A 25,842-nucleotide genomic window follows, 5' to 3' on the forward strand; every position below is an offset into this window, starting at 1 on the left:
CACATTATTTCAAGTCTTAAGGTACCAATAAAAATAAATCTGAATTTTTGGGGACACCTATACACAAAGAGCTCTAAAAAGCATTTAAAAAAAGTTAGTCGAGAGGCAACTTGAGCCAGTAAACCCAGGACAATGAACAAAAGCCCACCAACCCGCTTGACTATATAGCAAGAAGAAACTAACAAAATAAAGGAAGGTAGAGGTTGTCACTAAGGCACTGTCATTTACTTTCTCCAATATAAATATAAAGGTACAACCAATGAGGTTAATGGCAACAAATTCTAAACTGATAAAAGCTATTGGTGGCATGCTCTTAGCACCATAGTTAATCCTATGCCAGCTTTTTCCATTTAATAGAACATTTACAAGACTGTTTTGATTGGAATGGTAGTATAAAAGTAAATTATACAGGTGGGGATTTTTTTTAAAAAACACAATGCATGCCTAACTTACGGAATTCTCTGACACAAGATAGAGGCCAAGAACTATTAGTATTCAAAAGAGATACTGACATTTATATCAATAATATCTAACGTGCTGTGCAGAGGTGATACTTCAAAGTTATCTTGGATAATGTGCATATCTTGAGTAACTACATAAGATTTGTAGTTAGGCAATACCTGAAATACTGAAACTGGCTATCATAAGCTCAGTGCTGTGAAAGGAATCCAGCTTGATAGGGAGGTTTATAAATTAGTTAAATCTCAGTCTAATCTTAGGTAAAATTGGCATGTTTTAGTACTATCACCATAGATGCAGAGGACGAGAAGAAATGTAAGTAAATGGCAATGTCAGAATGATAAAGATGTATGAAGCTAGTATGGATTGTCCTTCATATCTGCATCATGATTATGCTAGTGAATTGTTCTTGCCACTCACACCACCAAAGATACTGTTCAGCACTTGCTCTACTCCATGTACCTTTTCATGTTTCTAATCTAAAGGCAATTCTTTAGACTGTTCTCTAAACCCATTACACTTCTGTATTCAGCATAAAAATATGAAAAGCTTTTCTGAACTGTATAGGGAAATCATTTCCATTAACACCTAGAGCAGGGGTCGGCAACCTTTGGCACGCGGCTCGCCAGGGTAAGCACCCTGGCGGGCCGGGCCAGTTTTATTTACCTGCTGACGCGGCAGGTTTGGCCGATCGCGGCCCCAGGCCAATAGGGGTGGCGGGAAGCGGCGCAGGCGAGGGATGTGCTGGCTGCGGCTTCCCGCCGCCCCTATTGGCCTGGGACGGCGAACCGCGGCCAGTGGGGGCCGCGATGGGCCGAACCTGCCGCATCAGCAGGTAAATAAACTGGCCCGGCCTGCCAGGGTGCTTACCCTGGTGAGCCGTGTGCCAAAGGTTGCCGACCCCTGACCTAGAGAACCCAAGTTGATTACTTTAAATGAAAACATGGAAACCCCCTTCAACTACTTTTCTTAACATTCACAAATGCAGAATGAGCCTAAAATCATGTAAATTATGCCTAAAATCCAAAATCAATCACATACAAGCACAATTGTTTTCTAGGATATAGACAACTGCCTGTGTTACATATGCATCTGCTAAGGCCAGGTCACTGGTTCAAGTTGTCTGGATACAGTCTTAAATAAGACCTTATCCATAATTCTGTCACATTCATATTTGCCTATCATCTTCAAAGGCAGATTTCTAATATTAATACCATGACTTAGTCCAGATAATTCTTGTTCTGTCACCCAAATCTAGTTTGTCATAAGTGTTTGGGTCATGTTCTTTATAATGTTATGACTAACAAATATGCTCCCATACACTAAACCATGTTGTGATTTTGTTCCATACTGTAAGAGTGAATCTTCAGAAATTCAGTATAGTGTCAGGTCAGGTTTCAGTCTATTCAAATTTTAAACACCAGTAAGACAATGTACACATACAGAACTTTTTCACAAAGGAGCCTCCATTTACACTGTTTTAGGGCCCAATCCAACATTCACTAAAGTCCAGCTGGCAATGAATCAGGCCACTAGTGAAACTGCATGTGCATTGGGTTTCCCAACCAGCTTCTGAACTCTTACCCTGTATGTGACTAGGCACTAGCTGGTAACAAAGAGGACAAGCGGAGGCACCACAGAAGTGGTGGGGGATAGGGAAGAAGAGACATTATAAGAGTTACTTTTTCCCCTACATGGGGCGCATAAAATGTATCAGTGTTTTGCACATGTGGATGAGGAGGGTAAAAGCAATGGATCACTTCACTTCCCACTGAAATGCAGCCACAAACAGGGTGGAATAGCTGTCATTCCGTATCAGTGATCGAGTACTCGGTTTGTGTGGGGAGAAGAGAAGGAGAAGAGAAGAGAGCCTACCCAAGACTACAAGTTAAATAGAAACAGATAGGTTGAATGTCACACAATTGGAATTCTGACCAGAACACAAAGGCAAATAAAGTTACTCTTAAACACACCAACTAGAAGTAGAGGCCTCGGGGGTCTTTATAATCCATAAGAACTGGAGCAATTGTGATAATTCAGGAATATAAATTGAAGTACTTTAAGAACCACTGCAATTTGTCAGAACAAATAACCCTCCTAGGTCTGGAGCTGTTCTGTTTTTTGTACTATTGATATGTACAGTACAATGCAGGTGCCTAGGGATCTGAGAGATGGGAGAGCACAAAATTTCAAAGCTATTTCAACTATATTAGGTCAAAGTGACTTTCATTTTGCAAAGTCTAACAGACAGTGGCAGTGCATCAGGGAACTACTAAAGAAAAAGCATGATGCCAAGATCTCCTCTTGAAATAGGTTAAAAATAGTTCACTAGTAATGGGTAGATTTAAAAAAAAAAAGTTGTTAGTTTTCTGTGACAGCCAATCTTCTGATATAGTCATATATCTTGTATAAGGCTACACTAAATATTGTTATATACAGTAACTGAACCAAGACACCTTAGTAAAAGGTTTATTTATTATGAACAGAAGTAACTCAAAGTTGTGACCACAGCTGTGGAGGAATAGGGTCAATCCCACTGATGAAGCAACACTGAACAGCAGTGACATTTACTCAGTATCTTTCGTCCTGAAGGATCCCAAAGTATTTTACAAGCTACATAGATAGGACAAACTTCGCCTACCACTGAAATGCAAACCTCTGAGCCTGAACATGGCAGTAGTTTAACAGCATTACAATTCAGCACAGGAAGTGAAGCTCACTGTAACCAAAAGACTGAAAGGTAAATGCCATTTTAGTGACTGTCCAGAAAGTAACAGGGTTCTGGAGCCTTTTAGCGATGTCCGATTTTCAACTGAAGTCAATATTTTAAGATGCAGAATTTTAATGGGAATGTTCTAATCTAGCAGTGGGCAAAAGAGTTTGAATGGCTTATCTTCCAGAACTCAACCACATCTTGATAACAGAAAAAACAAAGCAAGATTTCATTTTCAAACACTCAACATTAAAATAGTTTCACTTCACAATATAATCCTGTGCTCCCATTCTGCCAGTGGAACAAATTATGCCACTTGGCAACAAGATCACTTGCCAGTGAGTCAGCTCAGAAATGCCAACTTTCAAACAACTTGAAGTGTGCATGCTGAGAATTGCTTCCGACCATGTGAGCTTTCAGAACAAAGAACTGATACATGACCACAGCTCCCTGTTAAAAGGAAGTCAGAGTTTAAGTCATCAGCCTTTTTAAATTCAGCATACAAGTTCTTGCTGTAGCATTAGGCAATAATATGAAAGTTAAAGCTGGAAATTAACTTCACATCTTAGGGACCTGAGTTCCATTATTCATGCAGCTTTACCTCATTTTGCCAAAGGAGGACACCTGAAACATACACACATGTGTTTCAAAGGATAGGTGGAGCCTGAAGTCTGAATGTTCTATCAAAGGGAGAAAAATGTAAACAAATTCCAATTCCCAGGTTACTAAAGCTGTCAACGCAGTTGCCTTGGTAGCACTTCTGGCCAGAGCCCTAGCAAATCATGTTATTTAAAAAGAACCACAAGACTTCCCTTTCCTGACTTCTCGGACAGGTTTGCCGCTGGCTCATGTGTTCTGATTCCCTAAAAGTACAGCATGTCTTTCTTCACATATTCCAAAGCACTGGCTGCCTTCTGCCTGCCTGCTAGCTGTTCTAAGTGAAAACTTCTGTAGCTAGGTCAGCCATGTCAGAAAGACAGAACCCCTGAGGAGTCCAGTGCCAGCAGCCAGAAGCCTGAAATTTTGCAGAGAAAAGTACAGGGAAGTTTATCTCTAGAAAACGTCAAGCCTGTTTTTTTGATAGCCAACTGTCCTTGTATGGCATTCTTCCCATCAGTAAGAACCAGCATCATAAAACACATTTGTACTATTAATACAACTTGCACATTACAAATCATTGTATTTGATTAAAAATTACTTAATGTCCTCAGCATACTTTTCCAATATACAAACTATAGCAGGTCACAGAAAAAGTATTTTAGACATTCCTAAACCCATAGTTACATGAGACTCAATCCTTACATTCACAACACCCATCTATGAGCAAAGGCCAGAACTTGCCCTACTGGTGTCAGTAAGAGTTTTGTCATTGATCTCAGTGACACCAGGACTTCACCCTTTGGTAAACAGGTAGCAGACCAAGACTAGTCTTCTAAAACCACCAGTTTCTAACACAAAAATAAATAAATGGAAGTCTTAAAGTTAAATGTCTGCAGTTCCTTTTTAAATGGATGCGCTGAATTCTCACTGAAGCGTGCATATCACATAAGTTTGTATACTTTCAATGGGCACAGTGCACACGTTTAGAAATAGGTAAGAGCTACTAGCCCATACAGACTTTTAAAAAGAATTTTAAGTAGGAGCTGCACTTTATGGAGATGTTGTCAAAGTAAGAGTCACTTCCTCAGTTGTTACCTGTGTTATCACCAGCACCTTACATTATTGCGACTTAAGACTTTAAGAGCCTATAAAAGAAATCTACAAAAGCAAGGAAATTTGGATTTCAGGATGAAAATCCTGGTGTGACAATCCATCCTTAACTCACCGTGTCGATATTGTAGGGGTCTCCAAACAGCAAACAGTATGCGCTCCATCTCGTCTGAAAAATCTAGGCACAATGGGGGTTGAGTTAAGGACAGAGTGTCAGACCTGATATTTAGCCTTTAAGAGAATCTATTTAAGCTTCAAAAATTTATCTTTTAGAGGATGTTAAACACATTCCACATCCCTGGAGCATGATACACATATTTACACTGTTATTTCCTTTCTAGTATTGTTTGGGTCACTGAGGAGTCAAATTTGTTGTCTGTTTTTTTTAATTAAAATTTGTCTTTTTACATTACAGGCATCCTCCAAGGATGCTACAGAAGGTAAATTCTGAGGCCTAAACAGATTGACAGTGTTACCCCTTTAAAAATGTGGTTAGATCAATTACTCTCCCTCCCCACTAACCACACTATGCATCTGCAATGCCCCTTTATTTTTTAAAATGCCAGTTATTGTTTCTTTAAAAGAAAAAAAACCCTTGTTTTAGTAGTGCAATTTGAGAGGATATAGTTGCAGTTCTCAGATCCCATCTTCACTTTCTGGCTTAAGTGGTCTGAGGCCCACTGTTCTGCAAATATCTGCCCTACAGTCCCAGGCACAGTGTTGGGATACTATCATAGGTAAAAAGAATGAGGAGTACTTGTGGCACTTAGAGACTAACCAATTTATTGGGGCATAAGCTTTCGTGGGCTAAAACCCACTTCATTGGATGCATATATATTTATGTATACACACACACACACACACACACAACATGGAAAAATGGGTGTTGCCATACCAACTCTAACAAGACTAATCAATTAAGGTGGGCTATTAACAGGAGAAAAAAACTTTTGTAGTGATAATCAGGATGGCCCATTTCAAACAGTTGACAAGAAGGTGTGAGTAACAGTAGGGGAAAGTTAGCATGGGGAAAGTTTTTACTTTGTGTAATGACCACACTCACCAGCAACCACACACCACACAACAAAAACACTAACCCAGGAACCTAGTCTTGTTAGAGTTGGTATAGCAACACCCATTTTTTCGTTACATACATCTCTCTTCCTACTGTATTTTCCACTGCATGCATCCAATGAAGTGGGTTTTAGCCCAAGAAAGTTTATGCCCAAATACATTTGTTAGTCTCCAAGGTGCCACAAGGACTCCTCGTTCTTTTTGCTGATACAGACTAACACGGCTACCACTCTGAAACCTGTCATAGGTAAATGACTTCTCTTCCTCCGTCGCCATTAGAAGGGGTACATCCAAGCTGCTAATTGAAGAGGAAGCGCCAATGGTGCTGACATAAATGAAAGCGTTGGAAGAGCAAGTTCAGTGCAAGAGACACATGGACCTTATGCTGGAAGGTACCTTTAATACCATGAGATTAGGGCCCTACCAAGTTCATGGTCACGAAAAACACGTCACATACTGTGAAATCTGGTCCCCCCCCCCCGAAATCTGGTCTTGTGTACTTTTATCCTATACAATACAGATTTCACGGGGAGACCAGTGTTTCTCAAATTGGGGGTGCTGACCCAATAGGGAGTTGCAGGGAGGTTGCAAGGTTATTTTAAGGGTGGTTTGCAGTATTGCCACCCTTACTTCTGGGCAGCCGGAGAGCAGCGGCTGTTGGCCAGGTGCCCTGTCCTGAAGGCAGTGCCCGGCCAGCAGGAGAAGCACAGAAGTGAGGGTGGCAATACCACCCTTATTTCTGCCTTCAGAGCTGGGCTCCTGACTAGCAGCTACCACTCTCCAGCTGCCCAGCTCTGAAGGCAGTGCCACCGCCAGCAGCAGTGCAGAAGGGTAGCAGTACCTCAACTCTCCTACAATAACTGTGACCAACCCACAACTCCTTTTTGGGTCAGGATCCCTACAATTACAACTAGGACACATTTCCAATTTTAACAGCTGAAATCATGAAATTTCCAATTTTTAAAATCCTCTGTCCATGAAATTTACCAAAATGGACTGTGAATTTGGTAGGGCCCTACGTGAGATGAATGATAGCATCAAAAGCCAGCTCACTATTCCAAGGACATCTTCCTTTTTCATGGATTCCTCTTAACGATCTGAAGATCCATCATTGATGAACTGTTCCCCACCCCAAAAATGAGACGCTCTTATCAAGAAGGTTTAGGAGGACAGTTAACCTACCTATGATATAGTGTCCCAGCTCCCATGGGACACTATCAACCCCAGTTTCTGTTCTGGTGGCAACAGAGGAAGAGACACATCCTCCTCTCAGACGCTGTTTCAACTGGGAAGCAAAGCCAGGGCTTGAAAATATGGTTTCAAAGTTACACAATAAGACTGAGGCTCTTAAAAAAAAAAACAAGCCCACACCAGAGTGGTGTTTCTGATGTGCCTTTATAATTAAGAGTGAGAGGGTTAGGATAGCAACTCTGAATTTCATTGCTTTTCTGAGAGAGTTAAATCTTTAGGGGTCACTCCTGCTCACTTTACTCTCACAAGCCATCCCAGCGAATTCAGCTGGGACTGCTCACCTGAGTAAGGCTAGCAGGATCTGGTCCCTAACATTACCATTAGGGGATGTTCAATACCATGCAAGTTGGGGGGGGAAGTCAGAACTCTAATCTCAAAAGCATGGATATATATTCATGATTAGTCGTCATAACCCTGTTATGGTCACAGAGCAAACACAGAAGCGCAGTTGTATTCTTACCAACTTTACTGTCCATAGTATCAAGTGTACTAGGCCCTTCAACAGAAACACTAGCTCCTGTCAGTTTAAATCTATTATGCTAACTTTTAACGGTGTTATACTAAATGTCTAAATAACACTTTTGACGTCAAAATAAAAGATCCAAAACAGAGATACATATTTCATAATGCTAAAAATATCCATAATCATCATCAAAAGAATGATACGGGACCTAAAAGAGAGATCTGAAACTGCCATCAAATGCCTTTATTTTTAGAAAATGGTGTCAAAACTTAGCCAGCTCTCTCTTGACAAAGACCAAAAAGCAAATCAAGCTAGGAGCTCAAAGTATCACATTAGCAATGAATACTTTCAAAAATTAATCAAATCCACTACCTTCTGAAATAAAATATTAAATGGTACATTGTGGATGTGTGTCTGGAGCGAATGCTGCCGATTCACTCGAACATTAAGTGACTGGACGTAACTGTGTCTAGATAAGGCCACAATCCTAGTCACTAAAACCCTACGGATGGAACTGAAGATCTGTTGATTACTAGTGAAAATACATTTGTTTTCTAACGAACACTTGAGCTTGGGTCTGGGTGTCTTAAGCTTCCAATTTTAACATGCAAAGCCATTTTTGTTTTAAGACCCACACACGTACTTAGCATTATTTTTGTCCAAAAAAATAGAACAAAATGCAACCTGTAGTAAAGAAGCTAGTGTTTTGTGAATGGCAGAATATCACAAAACTTCATTTGCATCCTAAACTGTGCTTTAATAAATACACAACATGAAGGAAATATGCAATTTATTCTTTTGAGCTACATCCCTGTCTTCAAAGATTCTTTATTACTGTTTGTGTGACCAGGGTTGATTCTGTCATTTCATGGGGAATTAGCAGTTTCACTAAGATCTACCTCGTGAGATATGATGTGCCCTCGTAACTTCTGTTCAGTAATTTAAGAGGAATGGTATGTAAAGACTGGAGCAGAATTTAAAAACAAGTGCATCCAGTCATTTACTTTCAGCAACATGTGGATCCTGCATTAGTGAACAGTGCACTGAGAGAACGTTTTGCTGGATTTTTTGTCACAACAGAAACACTCCATGTTTATAAACTGACGTTTCTTTGAATTTTAAATGAAGATTTTGCACTTTAAATTTAACCTCTGGAACCGCACAAAAGAGTGCTGCTTAAAATTTAAGTGTAATGACTGACAAGCAAAGATAGATTTTAAAAAGGCTTCTTACACTTCAACATTTTTCTGTTGCAGACCAGATGTCTTCTTGCCTGGAGCAGCACCTCTCATCTTGCCCTCTGCATATTGTTCCCTTTAAAAACAAATTCAGCAACAAGATTTTACTGTAAGAGAAGCTATTTTCTTTTCTAAAAGGTAACAGTCCGTACAAAAATTTAGAGAATTTGTAGTGAATGGGTTTAAAGAAAACAGACAGAGGAAGACCCTTCATGACAGAGAGGGGGGGGGGAAAAATCCAACTACTGACAAGATTGAACTTCATTATAGTGCTGACCAATCATTTTTACCTACACATGGACACCCAACTCTTCCCTCCCCCCCGTCCTCCCAATATTCATAATTGTGAGAAAGAAATACACAGGAGCTGCTTCAGAAAGGTGCCTACTAGAAATATTTGTATTCCAAGATGTCGCTTTTTTCCAGACCAATACAAAAAAGCATTCATATGGATGAATACATTTAGACCCCGTCTTATAAAAAAATTAGTCTTTGATAAGAGGGCATTACCATTTTACAAGATATTTTAGGTGACTATCACACAACATATGCCATCAACTCAACTCAAAAAATCTGTTTTATTTTCAGAATGTAGTTCTGAGATACCACAAGCAATCTCCTTCATTTAAACCTATTTTACCCTTTTCCTTGCAACTTAAAATTCACATAGCTTTTAATCAAAATCTGAAGTATCAGGAAGTCAAGGAGTAGCAATCCATTTGGCTGAAAGACTATGAAGATAAGGACAAGTCCATGTTAGAAGTCTGAAGAAGACAGGCACAAAACAAAACAAACCGGGAAAGAGGACAATATGACTAGCACATTCCTTGAAATCTAAAAAACCCACCTACTCCCCTGGAGATTTATTTCTTGGGCTGAAGCTCTGTAAAAAGGAAATCATGATAAGTCAAATCAGTCTATCACAAAATACTTACTGATTGGCCTTTTGAAGTTCTTTCTGTTTCTGCAGATTCGTGTCCACGTATTTGAGCACTCTGCTTTCTGGAACCCATTCATCCCAGCTGAAAAATTAAATCACCATTCAAAAACACTACATAATTAGATTCTGTTCCCAATAATCAAAGACTTCACAGCATTTGAGACTGAATTTTTGCTTCTGTGGTAAGTCATGAACTGGCACAATTGAAAGTGTAAGTTACCAGATAAAATGCATTCCCACTGATTGAAGCTCTAACCATTTCTCTAAGACAAAGTGAAATGTTCAGTCTTTCCTGCAGAGATTGCCAATTGTGAAACAGACTCCAAATCTTAAAATTTCTTTAATTTTTATTTAAAAGTCTAATTTTTTTTTTAAAAAGGGCTACACTTACTATAACATGGGAAATCTGCAGCCATAATTAATTTATGCAGCAAGATAAATTTACTGTATCTTTTCCAACATATTTTATAGGTGAACAAATTCAGCAATAAGATCTTACTGTAAAAGGAAGAGCTCTGATTTCTCTCTGTAAAGGAAACCAAGATGGCATGAACATTTGAGAAATCTGAAGTAAATGATTTAATATAAACGTATGTTGGAGAAATTGCCATTGTAAGCAAGCCAATTCCACTTTGACAAAGAGCAGATAATCTTTCAGCAATTTGACGAATATTTTAAATTAAAGGCACATTAAAAATGGCCATGTGAAATTATGTACACATTTCACAAAATATATCAAGTTGTATGTTTATTTATATAAATTTGTATGTAAAATACAGAGCTTTGTAAATTAGAGTTTCTCCACCTTGCATTTCATGGTGAAGTAATGATCTCATTGCAAAAGTTGTCAAGCTTAGAATGCCAATATGGTAAAAACAAGTTCACCATAAGTCTTCAAGATTCTTAAAGGTAAGTTTAGTGTGCAAGTATTACAAAAAAAAATAAAATACATCCAACTGTACATATATTAGAGGCTATATATTTAGGATGAGGCCTTGGTGAAGTATGTAAGCCACTTGATCTTTGCTCCCAAAGCTTATGTTTTTGCCAGAAACCCTCAATAGAAGAAAACTGTACAACTGTGTGAGAATGTATTATACTATATATGACGTGAAAACGACTTACTACTAAGGCTTGTAAAAAACACTGGAAGCCAAGCAGTTTAAAACTCATGAATTATAGAGAACCATAGCTTAATTATAAAGTCATAAATTAAAAAGCCATACAGTCCCAGTTGTCTAGATGTTGCAGCAATGCCACTTTTAATGTAGATAATTGGAAGCTTGGAAAAGCAAGAAAATAATCAAAGGCAAACAGTTAGTGCAAGTGGAGAAAGACAAGAAAAAGTCATTTGACACAGCCAATGACACCCACCACTACCTATTAAATAGAAAAGAATGGATTTTAACTGATCCTTAAGAGTCAGCATGAATTTAGCAGCAGGCACAACCGTTCAAGTTCCAACTTGTTACACAGGCGTTTACATGAAGACACTCCTTTGGCTGTTCACTGCTTTGGGGGAAGCATTTTTTGAAGATCCTAGATACCAAAACATGAAGTTTAACTTGGACCTCACTACATGCCAACAAAAGCAAACAATTATGCCTCGTGTCCCCCACCGTGCCTTTCTCAGAGTATATGGCAGCAATGTTCACGTGAACCAAAATGACTTTGAAAACTGCTGTCTCTGAAGGAGACTTAGAATTTGCAGCTTTTCGTATTCCGTCAGCTGCTAAGGAAAAACAAGTATTTACGGCTCCTACACTCAGTGTTAGACTGTAGAATACAGTTGAACTGAGCAATAAAACTGAGGGCAGTCTAGTAGTATCCCCCTTTTGAAAATAAAAACACATCGCAACCCACAAGCACCACGTGGATGCTGCATCAGGATTGTTTACAGAAAGTTAGTGACCAAGAATAGGAACAAGTTGTAATCAAAACTTATCAATGAAGCTGTTCTCAATCCTTGTTGATCACCCAAAAAACCTCACAAGAAATATACTTGCAATTCCAAAAGCAAAATGCTCACACAGACTTTCTAATCTTTGGAGACATGAAAGAGAAGTTTTCATTCTTGAGAGAAGAGAAAATTCTAAAATCTCATTTTTACAAAAGGAAAACCTTGTACAGCTTTAGTACAACCTTCCTTTACCCCCGACGTCAAGCATGTTGCTACCCAACAGGCAGATAGAATAGGTGAGGCTTTCAGTCTCTCCTGTACCAATTTAGGGCACACACCATCTCATCTAGTCTGAGAGCAGCCTCCCTCCCCTCCCCCCGCCACTAATCCTATTCCCTTTTCCACCACTTGTAGTATTTGGTTACATAAATAGAACAGATGGAGTCTTTGACTGGAGAAAATATTGCTCCACTGTTCAACAAGCAGGGGTTGTCCCATATCCCAATATACAACAAAAAGTTGTATCCTGTATCTTCAAACCTAGAAATCATGGAAACAGTTCTTAAAATGGGTAGGCGGTGCACTGGCCTGCTGCGATAAGGCAATCTAGTTAATCTACTGGCACTTCGAGCACGTTTGACTATCCAACTGATGCACCAAAGGAAATGTGCCTTTAAAACTAAACAATTATTTGAGCAACATTAGCTGTGTGTTATGCCAGGCTTTAAATGGTTAGGCTTCGCTGCAATAAACTGACTTAAACTCAAGTTAATTTCTGAGCTAATGAAACATCTTCAATTGACTTATGCTTGGGAGTGTCAGTCCATTAAGCTAACACCAGCTTGGGCAATCAATAAAGGAAAATTAAGTCTTGTTTTCAGAGACTTACTACTTACTTTTTATTCCAACCACTGTAATGTATAAAGTATTTCACTTGTTTGTCCTTTATGGCAACCTTTACACACTGAAATAAAGAAGAAAGTTGGGTTAGCAATACGATTTCAAAAAAATCTCTGGAAGTCTGACTAAAAGCTTTCAGTCTAAATACAAAGATTTCTGTGCAAGCCACTGAAGTATTTGGCAGCAACGTCACTACAGAATAGAAATTGTCCAGCAAAAGATACATTATTAGTGGCTTTGTATTTCAGTTCAATATTTTTTGTGCATCAGAAGGGCTATATAAGCAGAACTAACTGACACTCAACTACCCATACGTTTTTTGAAGGGCTTAATAACTTCCATCAGGAGGAGAGCAAGAGACAACATGCTGCTGACCAGAAGACACAAGGAGCAGGTCACTTTTATCTCTTCAGTACTCTCTGGAAAGCTAACCAGAAGCCAGGTTTACACAGTGAATGACTCAAGGCTTGTCTTCACTACCACACTGCTGCCATAGATGCAGCGGGTGTCTATTAAGCAGGTCTAGTGAAGACCCACTAAAGCTACAGCAGAGTGCTCTCAGGTCGACTCCGATACTCCAGTTCCCCAAGAAGAGTAAGGGAAGTCGACTAGAGAGCGTCTCCTGTCGACGCAGTGCAGTGAAAACACCGCGGTAAGTTGACCTAAGCGACATCGATTCCAGCTATATTATTCACATAACTGGAGTAATGTAACTTAGGTCGACTTACCCCAGTAGTGAAGACAAGTCCTCAGTATCATTGTTCGCATGCATACCCCTACCTCAGTTAATTACAGGACAGGACTTCTCAAAAGTTAAGGAAATAATATTTTGGATTTCTGTAGCCACATAGCAAGCTCTACATTCAGCAGTAATTGTTTGCAGTAGGTGCTTTTCAGGCTGAAGAATTTCTGAAGTGAGAATAAGCTAAACTTTGTTATCCTTATGCTAAACTAAGGAAACCTAAGAGAAACATTCAAAGTCCTGAATATCTGATCAAGGTGAAGATAAACTGTTATTGTTACACACTTTAGCTAAGTTAGAGTACAGTGTTTCCTCCCCATGAAGGTACTGATGCACTAATCAAGTGCTCTCAATCTTCTTTTTGATAAGCTAAACAGATTGAGCTCTTTAAGGGTACATCTTCACTACCCGCCGGATTGGCGAGTAGCAATCGATCCCTGAACACCTTCCCGTCGACTCCGGAACTCCACCAGGGTGAGAGGCGGAAGCGAAGTCGACGGGGGAGCCGCGGCCATCGATCCCGCGCCGTGAGGACGGGAGGTAAGTCGATCTAAGATGTGTAGCTGAAGTAGACGTTATTCTCGTAGCTGAAGTTGCGTATCTTAGATTGATTCCCCCCCCAGTGTAGACCAGCCCTTTCTCACTGCAAGGGATATTCTCAAATCACTTTGGTGGTTCTTTTCTATTCTCGCTCTCCAATTTTTCAACATCCTTTAATAATGTTGACATTAGACCTATTCTAATATTGGTCTCAACAATAGAGTATACAGAGATAAAAATCACCTCCCTACTCCACACTCCAAATACCTCATTATCCCTGTGTCATAGTATCACACTAGGTTAGTGTGTTGAATTGCTTGGCCACTATGATCCCCAAATTGTTTTCAAAGACACTGCTTTCCAGGATACAGTTCCCCCATTTGCTTGGTATGGCCTGCAATCCTTGCTCCTAGCCAAATGCAGGGTCATGTTTATGTTAAAAACACATTTGGTTTGAATGGGTCCAGGTTACCAAGAGATCCTGAACACTCGGTATGACTGCCCTGTCTTCATCATTTACCGCTCCACCAATCTTCAGCTACATCCACACAGAGCGATTCTCCTGGTCACCCACACATACTCGCCCTAGCGCTGATGGACCTAGCGAGAGTGTTCCTAGCAGCGTAGCTGCAGTGCCATGGGCAGCGGTGACCCAGCGAGCTGTGCTGAGTACCTACCCCGGAGTTTCAGGCAGGTTTGTACTTGGCACAGCTAAGTCACGCCTCTGCTGCTGCCCAGGCGACGCTGGTTACACTGCTATTTATACTCCTGCTAGCTCAAGGAGGGCTAGCAAGCATGTGTGTGCACAACCAGGAGAATCACACCCCTACCTCACAGTAGATTGTCTCATCCACAGATTTTATCAGCAGTGATTTTATATTTACTTCCAGATCATTGATGAAAAATATTAAACAGCGTTGGACCTAGTATCAGTCCCTGCAGAATCCCTTTAAAACACCTCCATTTGATGATTCCCCATTGACAACTACTTTGAGAGATGTCATTTAACCAGTCGTTAATGCATTTTACATGTGCTCTATTGGTATTGTATAGTTCTTAATTTTTTTTTTAATCGAAGTGTTGTGTGGTACTAAGCCAAATGCCTTACAAAGGCAACATATATTACATCTGCACAGTTATCTTTATCAACCAAACCTGTGATCTTCTCAAAGAATGAAATCAGGTTTGTTTAACAAGACTCAAGTATCAGAGGGTACCCGTGTTAGTCTGGATCTGTAAAAAGCAACAGAGAGTCTTGTGGCACCTTTAAGAAGGGGTACATGCGTCTGATGAAGTGGGTATTCACCCACAAAAGCTTATGCTCCAATACATCTGTTAGTCTTAAAGGTGCCACAAGACTCTGTTGCCTTTAACAAGACTGTTTTCCATGAAACCTCATTGACAGGCATTATATTCCTAGCCTTAAATGCTGTATTAATTGAACCCCATTTTGCCCAGGATTGATGTCAGGCTAACCAGCCCATAGTTACCCAGGTCTGCCAGCTTGCTCTTTTTTAATATTGGCACAACATTAACACTCTTCTAGAATTTCCCTGGTATTCCAAGATTTATTAAAAATTATAATCAGTGGGCCAGAGATTTCCTCAACCAATTCTTTTAGGACTCTTGAGTGCAAGTTATCCAGGCCTGCTGATTTAAAAACAATCATTCATCTCCAAGAGAAGTTTACAAACCATTTAAGTGAAGAACACAGATTAGAATGAAAAAGGCAAGCGAGATTCAAGTCAATCAGAAGGGCAAATTTTGTGGACTGCAGTATTCTCCTTACCAACTACTCCTTTTATGGAAACAGGCTGCATTAGTCTCAATTATGGAGAAAAATCATTCCTTCTACACTCCCAGCTGTCTTATATAGGGAGATGGAAGAGCATAGAAGGATAAAATAGTAGATTAAAGAAACCGGGGGGCGGGGGAGGAGAGGAAATCAAGGATACTACATACCATAGGCTACAGACTAAATTCTCACTTAAGATGCAACTTCTTTGTGCCACTCAGGGAGCACAAAGGGGTCAGATACTGGCTGTAAGTGGGCAGCAGGAATTACTCTGGCAGACAGTTCTTGCACCATCCACCTCACCCCTGCATAGGGGGTATATTGTGCAACATGGGAGAGAAGAGCTACGCTGATCACACGCTGTGCGTGTGTAATGCACAAGAGATCACACAACAGTGGCATAAAATGGAACAGCCTACAAGCTGCTCCAACTGACAGAGGAGTCTGGACTGGTGGCAGCAGAGACTGGCCCTCATAATTAAGAAGACATAATGATTTTCCCTGCCATCACCTCCCCTCTGCTGTGTCAGGAAGAACTCAGCCACAGGAAGCAATCTGGACCTAAGTGCACACACTCAAAATGAGCCCATCTTCGAGTGCCAGGAGAAGGGAAGAAACAGACTAAATACAATGCAACAGATTATTAGAATAAACTTACTGCTTTAAATTTTGCATCCATTGCATGTTAGTCTTTGTCAGCCCAATATTTAAAGAAATAAAGATTTAGTGTCTTAGCTGTAGGAGATACACTCTAAACAACAAACTAAAGTCTCATTGATAGAGAGGTACTCTTGAAAATGTTTACTACATTACAACGATCACTTCTAGATGGCATAAAGAAAATTTGGGACATTTTTAAACAGTCTCCCTTTACCTACTCCATTCCAATCAAGTCCTCCTTATAGTAACTTTTTCCAATTAGCCTTTATTGATACTAAAAAACTATTAAATTAAAGCATCGGTTTCCTGGTAGGTCTAAGCATAAACTAAATATCTCAAGAAAACTTCTACAAAATCCCCCAACCAATATGCCTACAACTCCTTCTTGGTTCAAGAGGAAAACAGAGTTCTAGCCAGTATCAAACAGATCAGGGACAGAACTCTTAAAGAGTCAGATGACACTGCACAATGGCATCAGGTGAAGACACAAACCAAATGGTTTAAAAAAAATTAATAAATGTAGCAAACTCAGACTTGCATATGAAACACGTACACGTTCTTTTAGTAACAAAGCCTAATGCTTAGTTCCTGAGATTAACACATTCTCATTCCGATTTTTATGAGAACACTGTCAATCAAGTTTGTTTTAAATTTAATCTAGCATCTATAGCCACCTCTCAGACTGTTGAGAAATAAAATTGGTCTCAGTTCCAATTTTGTCTTGTCTGATGAACATGGATTTTATTTAGCCTCTGCATTCCTAATGAAGCTCAAATTAGCATAATAGTCATGCATCAGCATTAGGACACAATCTCGTGATGTGCTAATGCCTCCCACAGAGTGATAGGCGCCTCAACTCTCATTAAGGTCAACAGAAAGAGTCTGTAAAGCCATGCCACACTAGCGCTAAGCTACCATGGCATTGCAAACAGTTGAACCTGCTGTAATAACTGGGCTTAGAAATTCACCTTAATTGTGAGCTCAACTGTGGGAAAGTGGATAAATGTTTACAAAGTGTTCCAGTCACATAGAACGATAAATGTCGATGGGAAAAGGTGCAAAAGGGAGACAAGACTGAATTAGTCCAATCAAAGCAGACTCCTGATCTAAATCCAGGACTGTGTTAAGCTCATGACTGGTAAACAAGAGAAGCGTGGGACCTAAAATTGGTGTCTGAAATTAGGCCTGTTGGGGGACAAAATAACAAAGGGATGAGTTATTCCACCCATCACTATCTTTGGGGCCCTTAAAAAAATCCAGAGTTTTGGGGATAATTTGAGGACGAGTGCAACAACTGCTGACTGAAAGAAGGGAAGGAGCGAGCATCACCATCATGGCTGCTACTCCCACAGGCTCCTGGGACCCTGGAATCCACTGTGACATTGTTGGGCATTTCGCATCCTGATGGCATCCTGACCAGCCCAGGCCAAGAGAGGGATCCAGGTGACATTGCCACCTCCACTGGCTCCAGGTGAATCTCAACCACCATCTAATGTGTCAGACTTCGTCTCTTCCTCCACCCCACCCAGTGTTCTTCTTTCCCCACCTTATTCCTTCTCTTTCCTATCCCTCTTCTTTTAACTTCTGTTCAATAAGAGTCTGGTTAGCCTGCAAAGACTGCATCTTTTGCAATATTACTGTGAGCCTATGACCAAAAAGACAGTAAATGCAGTCCTAACCAGCCCATAATGGTAAAAATCTGCCAGGTCTCAAGAGTGGCTGATAAAACCACATATTCTGCCTGTTTTGCCAACAGTGAGGTTGCAAGTGACATCAGGCACCAGAGACAGAAACTGCATTTTCTACCTCTCTCCTCTTGTGTGTTCTTCTCGTCTTCTAGGAAGCAGAATCAGACTTTAAACAACCACCATCTCAGCTCCAGCCCATCTCAACTAACGTCTTCTCTTTCCCCCCCAAAAGGACAGTTATTAGCATCTTTAACTCCATCTAGGACTGTCAAACAAGAGCATTTTTCTTTCTAAAGGGAAAAGGAGCAAGGGATGTTCAAATGAAAGCCTTATTTAAGGCTTTATAATTCAAATGCTTTAATTATTTTTCCTTCTTTTTCTGTATCTTCAATAAAAGATTAAAAGGATTTTTAATGGTGTTTACGTCATGGTACTAAGCAGGCTGAGGTCTCTGTAAACCAAATCCTGAACCTATCTGAACGGAATACATAAGACAGAATGACAATGACAAGCCTCCCTTTCTCTAGCCCCATCTTTAGCAGGATCAGCACTGTTCTCTAACAACCACATAACACATTTTAAAAATAGGAGTAGTATGAACATAAGTCACACTATGATTTAATTCAACAGCAGTAGTATAAAACTGGGTTTTGACTACTTCTGTAGATCTGGTACGTATTGAGGAGAATTGGCTCCTCACCCACATCCACCCATAAAAAAAAAGGGTAGAAAACATTTGGAATATGAGTAATCTCACGGCGTAAACCATGTTGTAGTCCTGCTCTGCCTTAGAATATCCTTTTAAACCTCTCCCACCACACCTCATTTTGTCCTAGTACAAGGCAGAGCTTTTTTATTCATTCTCCCTTGGAGCAATTAGGTATCATTTTGACCCCACCTACACAGATTTACAAGCAACCTTAGAGCCTAGAAAATTTCTCTTAGAAATCGATCTTACTAGAAACATGGTAAGTGTACAGAGGGGGCTTCAGTGACCTAAGACAATTCAGTGTTGTATCTAACAACTGATAGATTAAAGTATTAAGAGATGATATTCATGATGAACGGGAGGCCAAACTGGAAGCCAAACCAATTTTCAATTTGTTATTTTGTAATATATTAATACATACACACACTCCTTAGAATCCGAGAGCATATTTAGAAATAGCAGAATTCTAGTAGGAGTCTACATGATGTATATTCCATTTCACATTTGGTGAAATCTTTTCATGTTTTTACACACATGCCTAGGTCCACTGACAGGGTCAGTCATACTGTTTCAAATTCCCACTTACTACCATTACACCTTTATCTTGCAAGTTTTTAATCTAAATATCAATATGCAACAAATGTATGTGCTTCACAGTTTGTAAAACTGCAGGTTTCTTACAAAAAGCAAAGTAATTTGATAGTATTTTCTTTTCATCGGTTCTCTCCTCAGTTTCGCTTGAATTCTTGACTCAATCCAACCTAGTACTTAGCCAATAGGCTACTTTAATCCATTCAATTCTTGTGTTCATTATGTAAACGTTATTTTTTGCTGTCATCTGCAAAAATGAGAACCCAGACATACCTTTGCTTCATAAAGGAGAGGTCCATGAAAACACAGCACTCGTTCACCTGGAAAAGTTTGCAAATAGCCATCTGATTAGTCATATTGACAAACAATACTGCATACGAAGACATGCATTTTACAAAAGAACACAGGAAACCAAACGCCATTAAGAGTGCTGTGCTAGGAGACTGCCCAGTGGCAGCACATTACCTACACACTGTCAAAATAGAAAGCAATCACTTCAAAAGGCACCTGCTTATAAAATAGAAGATGAGTGGAGGGTTAGCTCAAGGCTCTCTGCACCATTTAAGCCCCACATTGGGGATGTGCAAAGGGGTTGCCTGCTGAGCAGGGGGTGCCTGCATATCCCCTGTGCTCTGCAAGAAGGGCTTCTGCACAACCTCTGCACAGGCTGGCACTGAAGGTGACGCTGTATGGGCTGGGCTGCCCCAGACATCTGTTGATGCAGATACAGAATGGATGCAAATGGCACAGAACCCTCTCTCTATTCCAGCCCATAGCCTGGGGCAACAGCTTTGAGGGAGTGGCACAGCAGCCCTATACCCTGGTTCTGGGCTGGATTCTACCTGTCTAGCCTCTCTGCATTCTAACTGGATAGAGCGCGAATACTCTGGCTTTACATGAGTGGACTGAATTTCAACCTGAATGTACAAGCGGTAAATAGCACAGCAGAAACAGGTCAGTCTTGTTGCAACAGACTTAGATTCTTTTAGAGGGCTCGGTTTCATTTTGTTTTGAGAAAGGGAACATGATGCTCTCTTATCAAGCCAGCCAACCTACGTCTCATTTTAAAATTATGGTGCAATAGACGCCTAATATTTAAATAAAAGAGTTTTCCTTTTCCTGGAGGAAACTCAGGACCTGACATTTCTATTGCAAAAACAAACTAAAGAAAACCAGATATAATGACATCAGGTTCTTCCCCTCCCCAAAGGAGCAAAAAAAAGTACAGCTGAATGAGGGCATTGCAGGGGGAAGAAGCTGTTTCACTTTTGAACAGATTGTTTGACAATCAGGATTTCAGCTGCTATAAGATCCATATTGTGCAGTTGTTTATAAAGTGGAAGTCTAATTTATCTCACATAAGCTCTCAGAGGGCAGATGTTTCCTCCTGTACAGTACTCCCTTATAATAAAGGTCACACCCTTTACACTGGTGACCGGTTCTGCATACCAAAATAATTAAGCTGTACCAATAACTTACTGGGTTACAGTCCACTATGGAGTACCCTACATTCCCTTCCTTTCGCAAGAAGGCCATTTCTAGCTTTGTTTGCCATTCCTTTATGCCTACAGAGTAAGCTGGTTTTAATAATCCTTTAACTGCACCAAATATTTAATGATCAATTTACTAAACCGCTTTTCCAATTAATACTTTATTACCAGATTCAATACAGCAGTAGGATAAGAGAGATTTGGAGAGTTCACTGTAAATGCTAATCAGCGGGATTTCATGCCCACAGTGGGTCAGAAAAAAGATACACTTACAAGAAAGCAAATTCAAGATAAAACAGTTTCTGTACAGAGTTATGTTAAGAAAAAAAAATCTGTATGAAAGTGGCTTGCCAAGACTGGTTTGACACCAGACACCAGCTTAAAAAATATTTTGCACAGAGGAAGTACCCACTTTGAAGTCTCTTGTGTATTTTTATTAAAATGTGTTTTCCATTATAAATATTTAATCTTAAAACCAGTTACTCAGCATGTAGAATAGTTATTTAAAAATTATAACTACACTATTTCACCTCTATTTTGCACTGTTTAGCACTGCTGGAAAACAAGCCTCGTTTACTTGTTCTTAAAAATGAACATTTTGCCTACGTTTAAGAGGAGTTAGGCTCTTTACATAAATACAGACCAAGAACATTCTGTAGCACTATTTCTGCAAGACACCCAGTACTGAGAAATCAGAAAGTTTGACAAACCTCCTCCCCCACAACCACAGGTCACACTCAAAGAACACACATTAGAAAGAAATTTACCATAGCCTTCCCCAACACTAGCTTAGATCAAAATAATTCCAAATCATATCTCTACCATATATAGACACAACAAGGCACACTACAGTGAGACACCTCCTTTATTTATTCAGCTCTCCTAAAAACAAAACAAAACAAAAAAAAATCAGATATTTTTGAATGGGCCTTTTTTTTTTTTTTGGGGCCAACATGGCTCTCAAGAGAGAACCAGGCATGCTTTGTCAACATTCTTGGATGCCAAACTATGCCAAGTGGTTTTGTTGCTTAGTAACGCTGCTCCTAGTTTCCAAGCTAGAGCTGGTCAGTCCATGCTGCTGTCCACAGCCTGCAAGTTCTTCTGCCCACATGGCACAATTTTGGCTTCCATTGGGCTCCAGATAAGCCAAAACAAAAAAACCCACACACCTTGCAGGATTGGGGCTTAAATGCTTAATGCTGCATTAATTTCACATGTGGAAGGTCTCACGTAGTCCATGGGATTCTAATATATACATTAACAACCTGATCCAACTCCAAGTGAAGTCTTTCCATTGACTTCAACGAGGTTTCAATAAAATGCCACTTGCTGGATCAGGATCCAGAATGGACAAGATACAATGCAAAAGACAACTTTGCAAGATAAATCTGCTTTTTAAAAAGTGGTAAATAAATACTGCTAAATCCAGGGGAAATTCTTAAAGATCTCTTGGTGTCAGCTTTTCTAAAGCTAAAATAAAAATGTGGCATATTATATACACTACACCACAAATTCACAACATCAGGACTTAGGATACTTCTCTTTCCTATACAAATACATCTTGATCTGTGTGTGACGGGTTGCATCACAGAAACCCCCTTGGGAGCTGCCACCCGATGTGCCAAGACTACCCCTGCTTCTGTTTTCCCTGCCAGCTCAGGACTCCAGCACCCCGTCTTGCTGAATTAGACACTCCAGTCCCCTTCAACACAGACCCAGGGTCTGAATCACTTGTCCCAATGCTGCAAGTTTACCCAAAAACAGCTCACAGGAGTGTGCTTGTCTTTAGCACTCAGATGCCCAACTCCCAATGGGGTCTAAACCCAAATAAATCCGTTTTACCCTGCATAAAGCTTATGCAGGGCAAACTCATAAATTGTTCGCCCTCTATAACACAGATAGAGAGATATGCACAGTTGTTTGCTCCCCCAGGTATTAATACATACTCTGAGTAAATTACTAAATAAAAAGTGATTTTATTAAATACAGACAGTAGGATGTAAGTGGTTCCAAGTAGTAACAGACAGAACAAAGTAAGTCACAAGCAAAATAAAATAAAATGCGCAAATCTATGCCTAATCAAACTAAATACAGATAATCTCACCCTCAGAGATGCTTCAGTAAGTTTTTCTCAGACTGGACACCTTCCAGGCCTGGGCACAATTCTTTCCCCTGGTACAGCTTTTGTTCCAGCTTAGGTGTTATCTAGGGGCTTCTCCATGATGGCTCCTCTCTCCCTCTGTTCTCTTCCACCCCTTTATATATCTTTTGCATAAGGCGGGAACTCTTTGTCCCTCTGGGTTTTCACCCCCCCTCACTGGAAAAGCACCAGGTTAAAGATGGATTCCAGTTCAGGTGACATGATCACATGTCACTGCAAGACTTCATTACTCACTTGCCAGCACACACATATACAGGAAGACTCACAGGTAAACAGCCATCTGCAGACAATGGGAGTCATCAAGATTCCAAACCATCATTAATGGCCCACACTTTACATAATTACAATAGGCCCTCAGAGTTACATTTTATATTTCTAGTTTTAGATACCAGAGTGGTACATTTATACAAATCAGATGATCATACTCAGTAGATTATGTACTTTGTAATGATACCTTACAAGAGACCTTTTGCATGAAGCATATCCCAGTTACATTATATCACTTATTACCATATTTTCTCTAAATCTATCCCAGTTACATTATATTGACTTATTATTATATTTTTATAAAACCATGTAGACTGCACAACGTCACACTGTGCATTTAAAAAACCTACCAGTCTTTCAGATTACACATTTAAATATCAATAAAATATTTCATTTTCTTAAATCCTAGTGAATCCATTCTAAAAAGCTAAAGAGAACTCTCCCCTCTCATCATCCCCACCAGGATTCCGTCTACAGATAAACTAGAGCAGGGGTTCTCAAACTTCATTGCACCGTGACCCCCTTCTGATAACAAAAACTACTACATGACCCCAGAAGGGGGGACCGAAGCCTGAGTCCACCCAAGCCCCATGGGGGGCCAAAGCCAAACCCCAAGGATTTCAGCCCTGGGCAGGAGTCCTGTAACCTGAGCCTCGCTGCCCAGGGCTGTCTTGCAGTGGGGTAGGGGCTTCTGTCCAGTGGGAAGGCGGGGTCTTGGGGCTTCAGCCCTGCAGGGCGCACCTGCCAGGGCTTGGGGCTTCAGTAGGAGTGGGGCTGAAGCCCCAAACCCTGGCTCCCAGCAGGCATGCCCCGGCTCTCAAACTTCTGAAGATTGTTGTATGCGGCTCGGAGGACCAGTAAGCTTGGCCACCCCTGTTTTAGAGAAATGACTACAGAGCCTGTATAATTATGGTTTTTCCAAAGTTACTGTTATTAACTGGCCAGGTTATGTTTCTTTTGCAATAGCTCTAAGGATAGACTTCAGTGTTGTGCAAAATTCATCTCCGAAGCCAACAAAGCTTAATATACCCCAACAGTTGTCATTTGTCTATTCTAAAACCACCACCTATTTTTAAACCAGATTTTATGGAGTAAGTTGAATCTTTCATGGAAATGTGTATGTCATGTTTCAGCCTGATGAGAATTAAGGCCTGGTCTACGCTACAGAGATAAGCTGACCTATGTTGACCTAACTATATAAGTGTCTACACTAAAATTTCACTCCCAACAACATAACTGCCCTGCTACACCAACTTAACTCCACCTCCATGAGAGGAACAGAGCCAATGTTGATGTAGTTAAGTCAATGCAGTGTCAGTGTAGACACTGTGTTGCTTATATTGACTGTTACTGGCTTTCAGAAGCCATCACACAATCCCCCACACTGACAGTACAATCAGTACAAGCACTCCTGGTGAGGACGCACACCACTGACAGAAAGAGCAAAGTGTAGATATGCACAAGCGATGCAATTACTGCAGCAACTGTACGCCGACATAAGTTAGGTCGACTTAATTTTGTAGTGTAGACATGCCCTAAAACATTAAATGCCTCAAAAAACAGGGGTTCTGTTATGAACAGAAACCACCATAGCTATAGCAGTGTTACGGTAATCAGCATATGGTATTTTACAATATCCTTAAGCCACACTTATAAAGACTATGTCATAAGGCAAGATTCAAGATCCCTAATTGGGCTATCTTATAAAGATATTTTAAGTAACAAAGTAAACATACTTCTCAACCTCAAGAAGGGAAAATCTTGAGTCCTACTAAAAAAAAAATCTTTCAATGGCTTAAATGCCCACCGATGTCCATGGAGTGCTTTGATACACACCTATGAGAAAAACAAAAATCAAGCATATTTTGAGTAAAGGAAAAAGTCCAGAGTCTCACACGTGAGCTGAGAGCGTTGAGAAGTATGAAAAAAAACCAAACAGTCATTTCCTAACCCTTTCTCTGATCCAGGGAGCTTTAACATCCTCAAGGTCCTCTGTGCCCTCAGGTACCATTACATCCTGCATAGCTAAAGGCCTCATTGAAGGATTGCCAAGGAGCTGCAAGCTCTCTGTAAAATGGAGTAGACATACTGCAACTACCCTTCTGGAGGAGACTGCTTCCAGCAGGAAACCATCCACCTTGATCCATGCTGCAAGGCCACTCAGATTCATCATCACCTGCCAGGATGTGTCATCTCCTTGGGTCATAACTGGCCTTGGAGGCTGTATTTCAGCCCCACAGTCCACAAATCAGTAGTCTCAGATACAAAGTGCATACAAGCGGTACAAAGCAAAGAGAGATAGAGTGGCCTCCTCTACAACAACTGCAGCAGTTGGTTGATGGGGTTTTTGTTGTTGTTTTGTTTTTTTAAGAAAACCATCTTCCCTTTTGAGCCCCCCCCCCCCCACCCCACGTAAGAAAAATAAACTGCAGCCAGAAGATTAAAAAGGGCCTTCTCCAGTTCAGACGCACCCAGAGCTCTGTGCAATACTACAGCATGGATTAGCTGCAGGATCCCCACCAGCCACACACCCCCACACCCACCAGCTCAC

At 40.4% G+C, this 25,842-nt stretch overlaps 1 protein-coding gene across 2 annotated transcripts in view; it reads right to left on the reverse strand.

The window, feature by feature from the left end:
- The window catches only part of MORF4L1 (mortality factor 4 like 1), a 39,616-nt gene that overhangs the window by 13,495 nt on the left and 279 nt on the right, over positions 1-25,842 (reverse strand). The window contains exons 2-7 of one of the 2 annotated variants that reach the window (XM_026648410.1): positions 19,647-19,693; positions 12,645-12,712; positions 10,348-10,374; positions 9,844-9,930; positions 8,904-8,984; positions 4,998-5,060 (exon numbers count right to left, since the gene is read on the reverse strand). In XM_026648410.1, coding sequence (XP_026504195.1) covers positions 4,998-5,060; positions 8,904-8,984; positions 9,844-9,930; positions 10,348-10,374; positions 12,645-12,712; positions 19,647-19,693 — 373 coding nt within the window. The remainder of the gene's footprint in view (positions 1-4,997; positions 5,061-8,903; positions 8,985-9,843; positions 9,931-10,347; positions 10,375-12,644; positions 12,713-19,646; positions 19,694-25,842) is intronic. The other variant, XM_026648412.1, reaches the window with a different exon arrangement.

Source organism: Terrapene carolina, unplaced genomic scaffold (assembly GCF_002925995.2).
Source record: "Terrapene carolina triunguis isolate 2854851 unplaced genomic scaffold, T_m_triunguis-2.0 Scaffold67, whole genome shotgun sequence".
Classification (NCBI taxonomy): domain Eukaryota; kingdom Metazoa; phylum Chordata; order Testudines; family Emydidae; genus Terrapene; species Terrapene triunguis.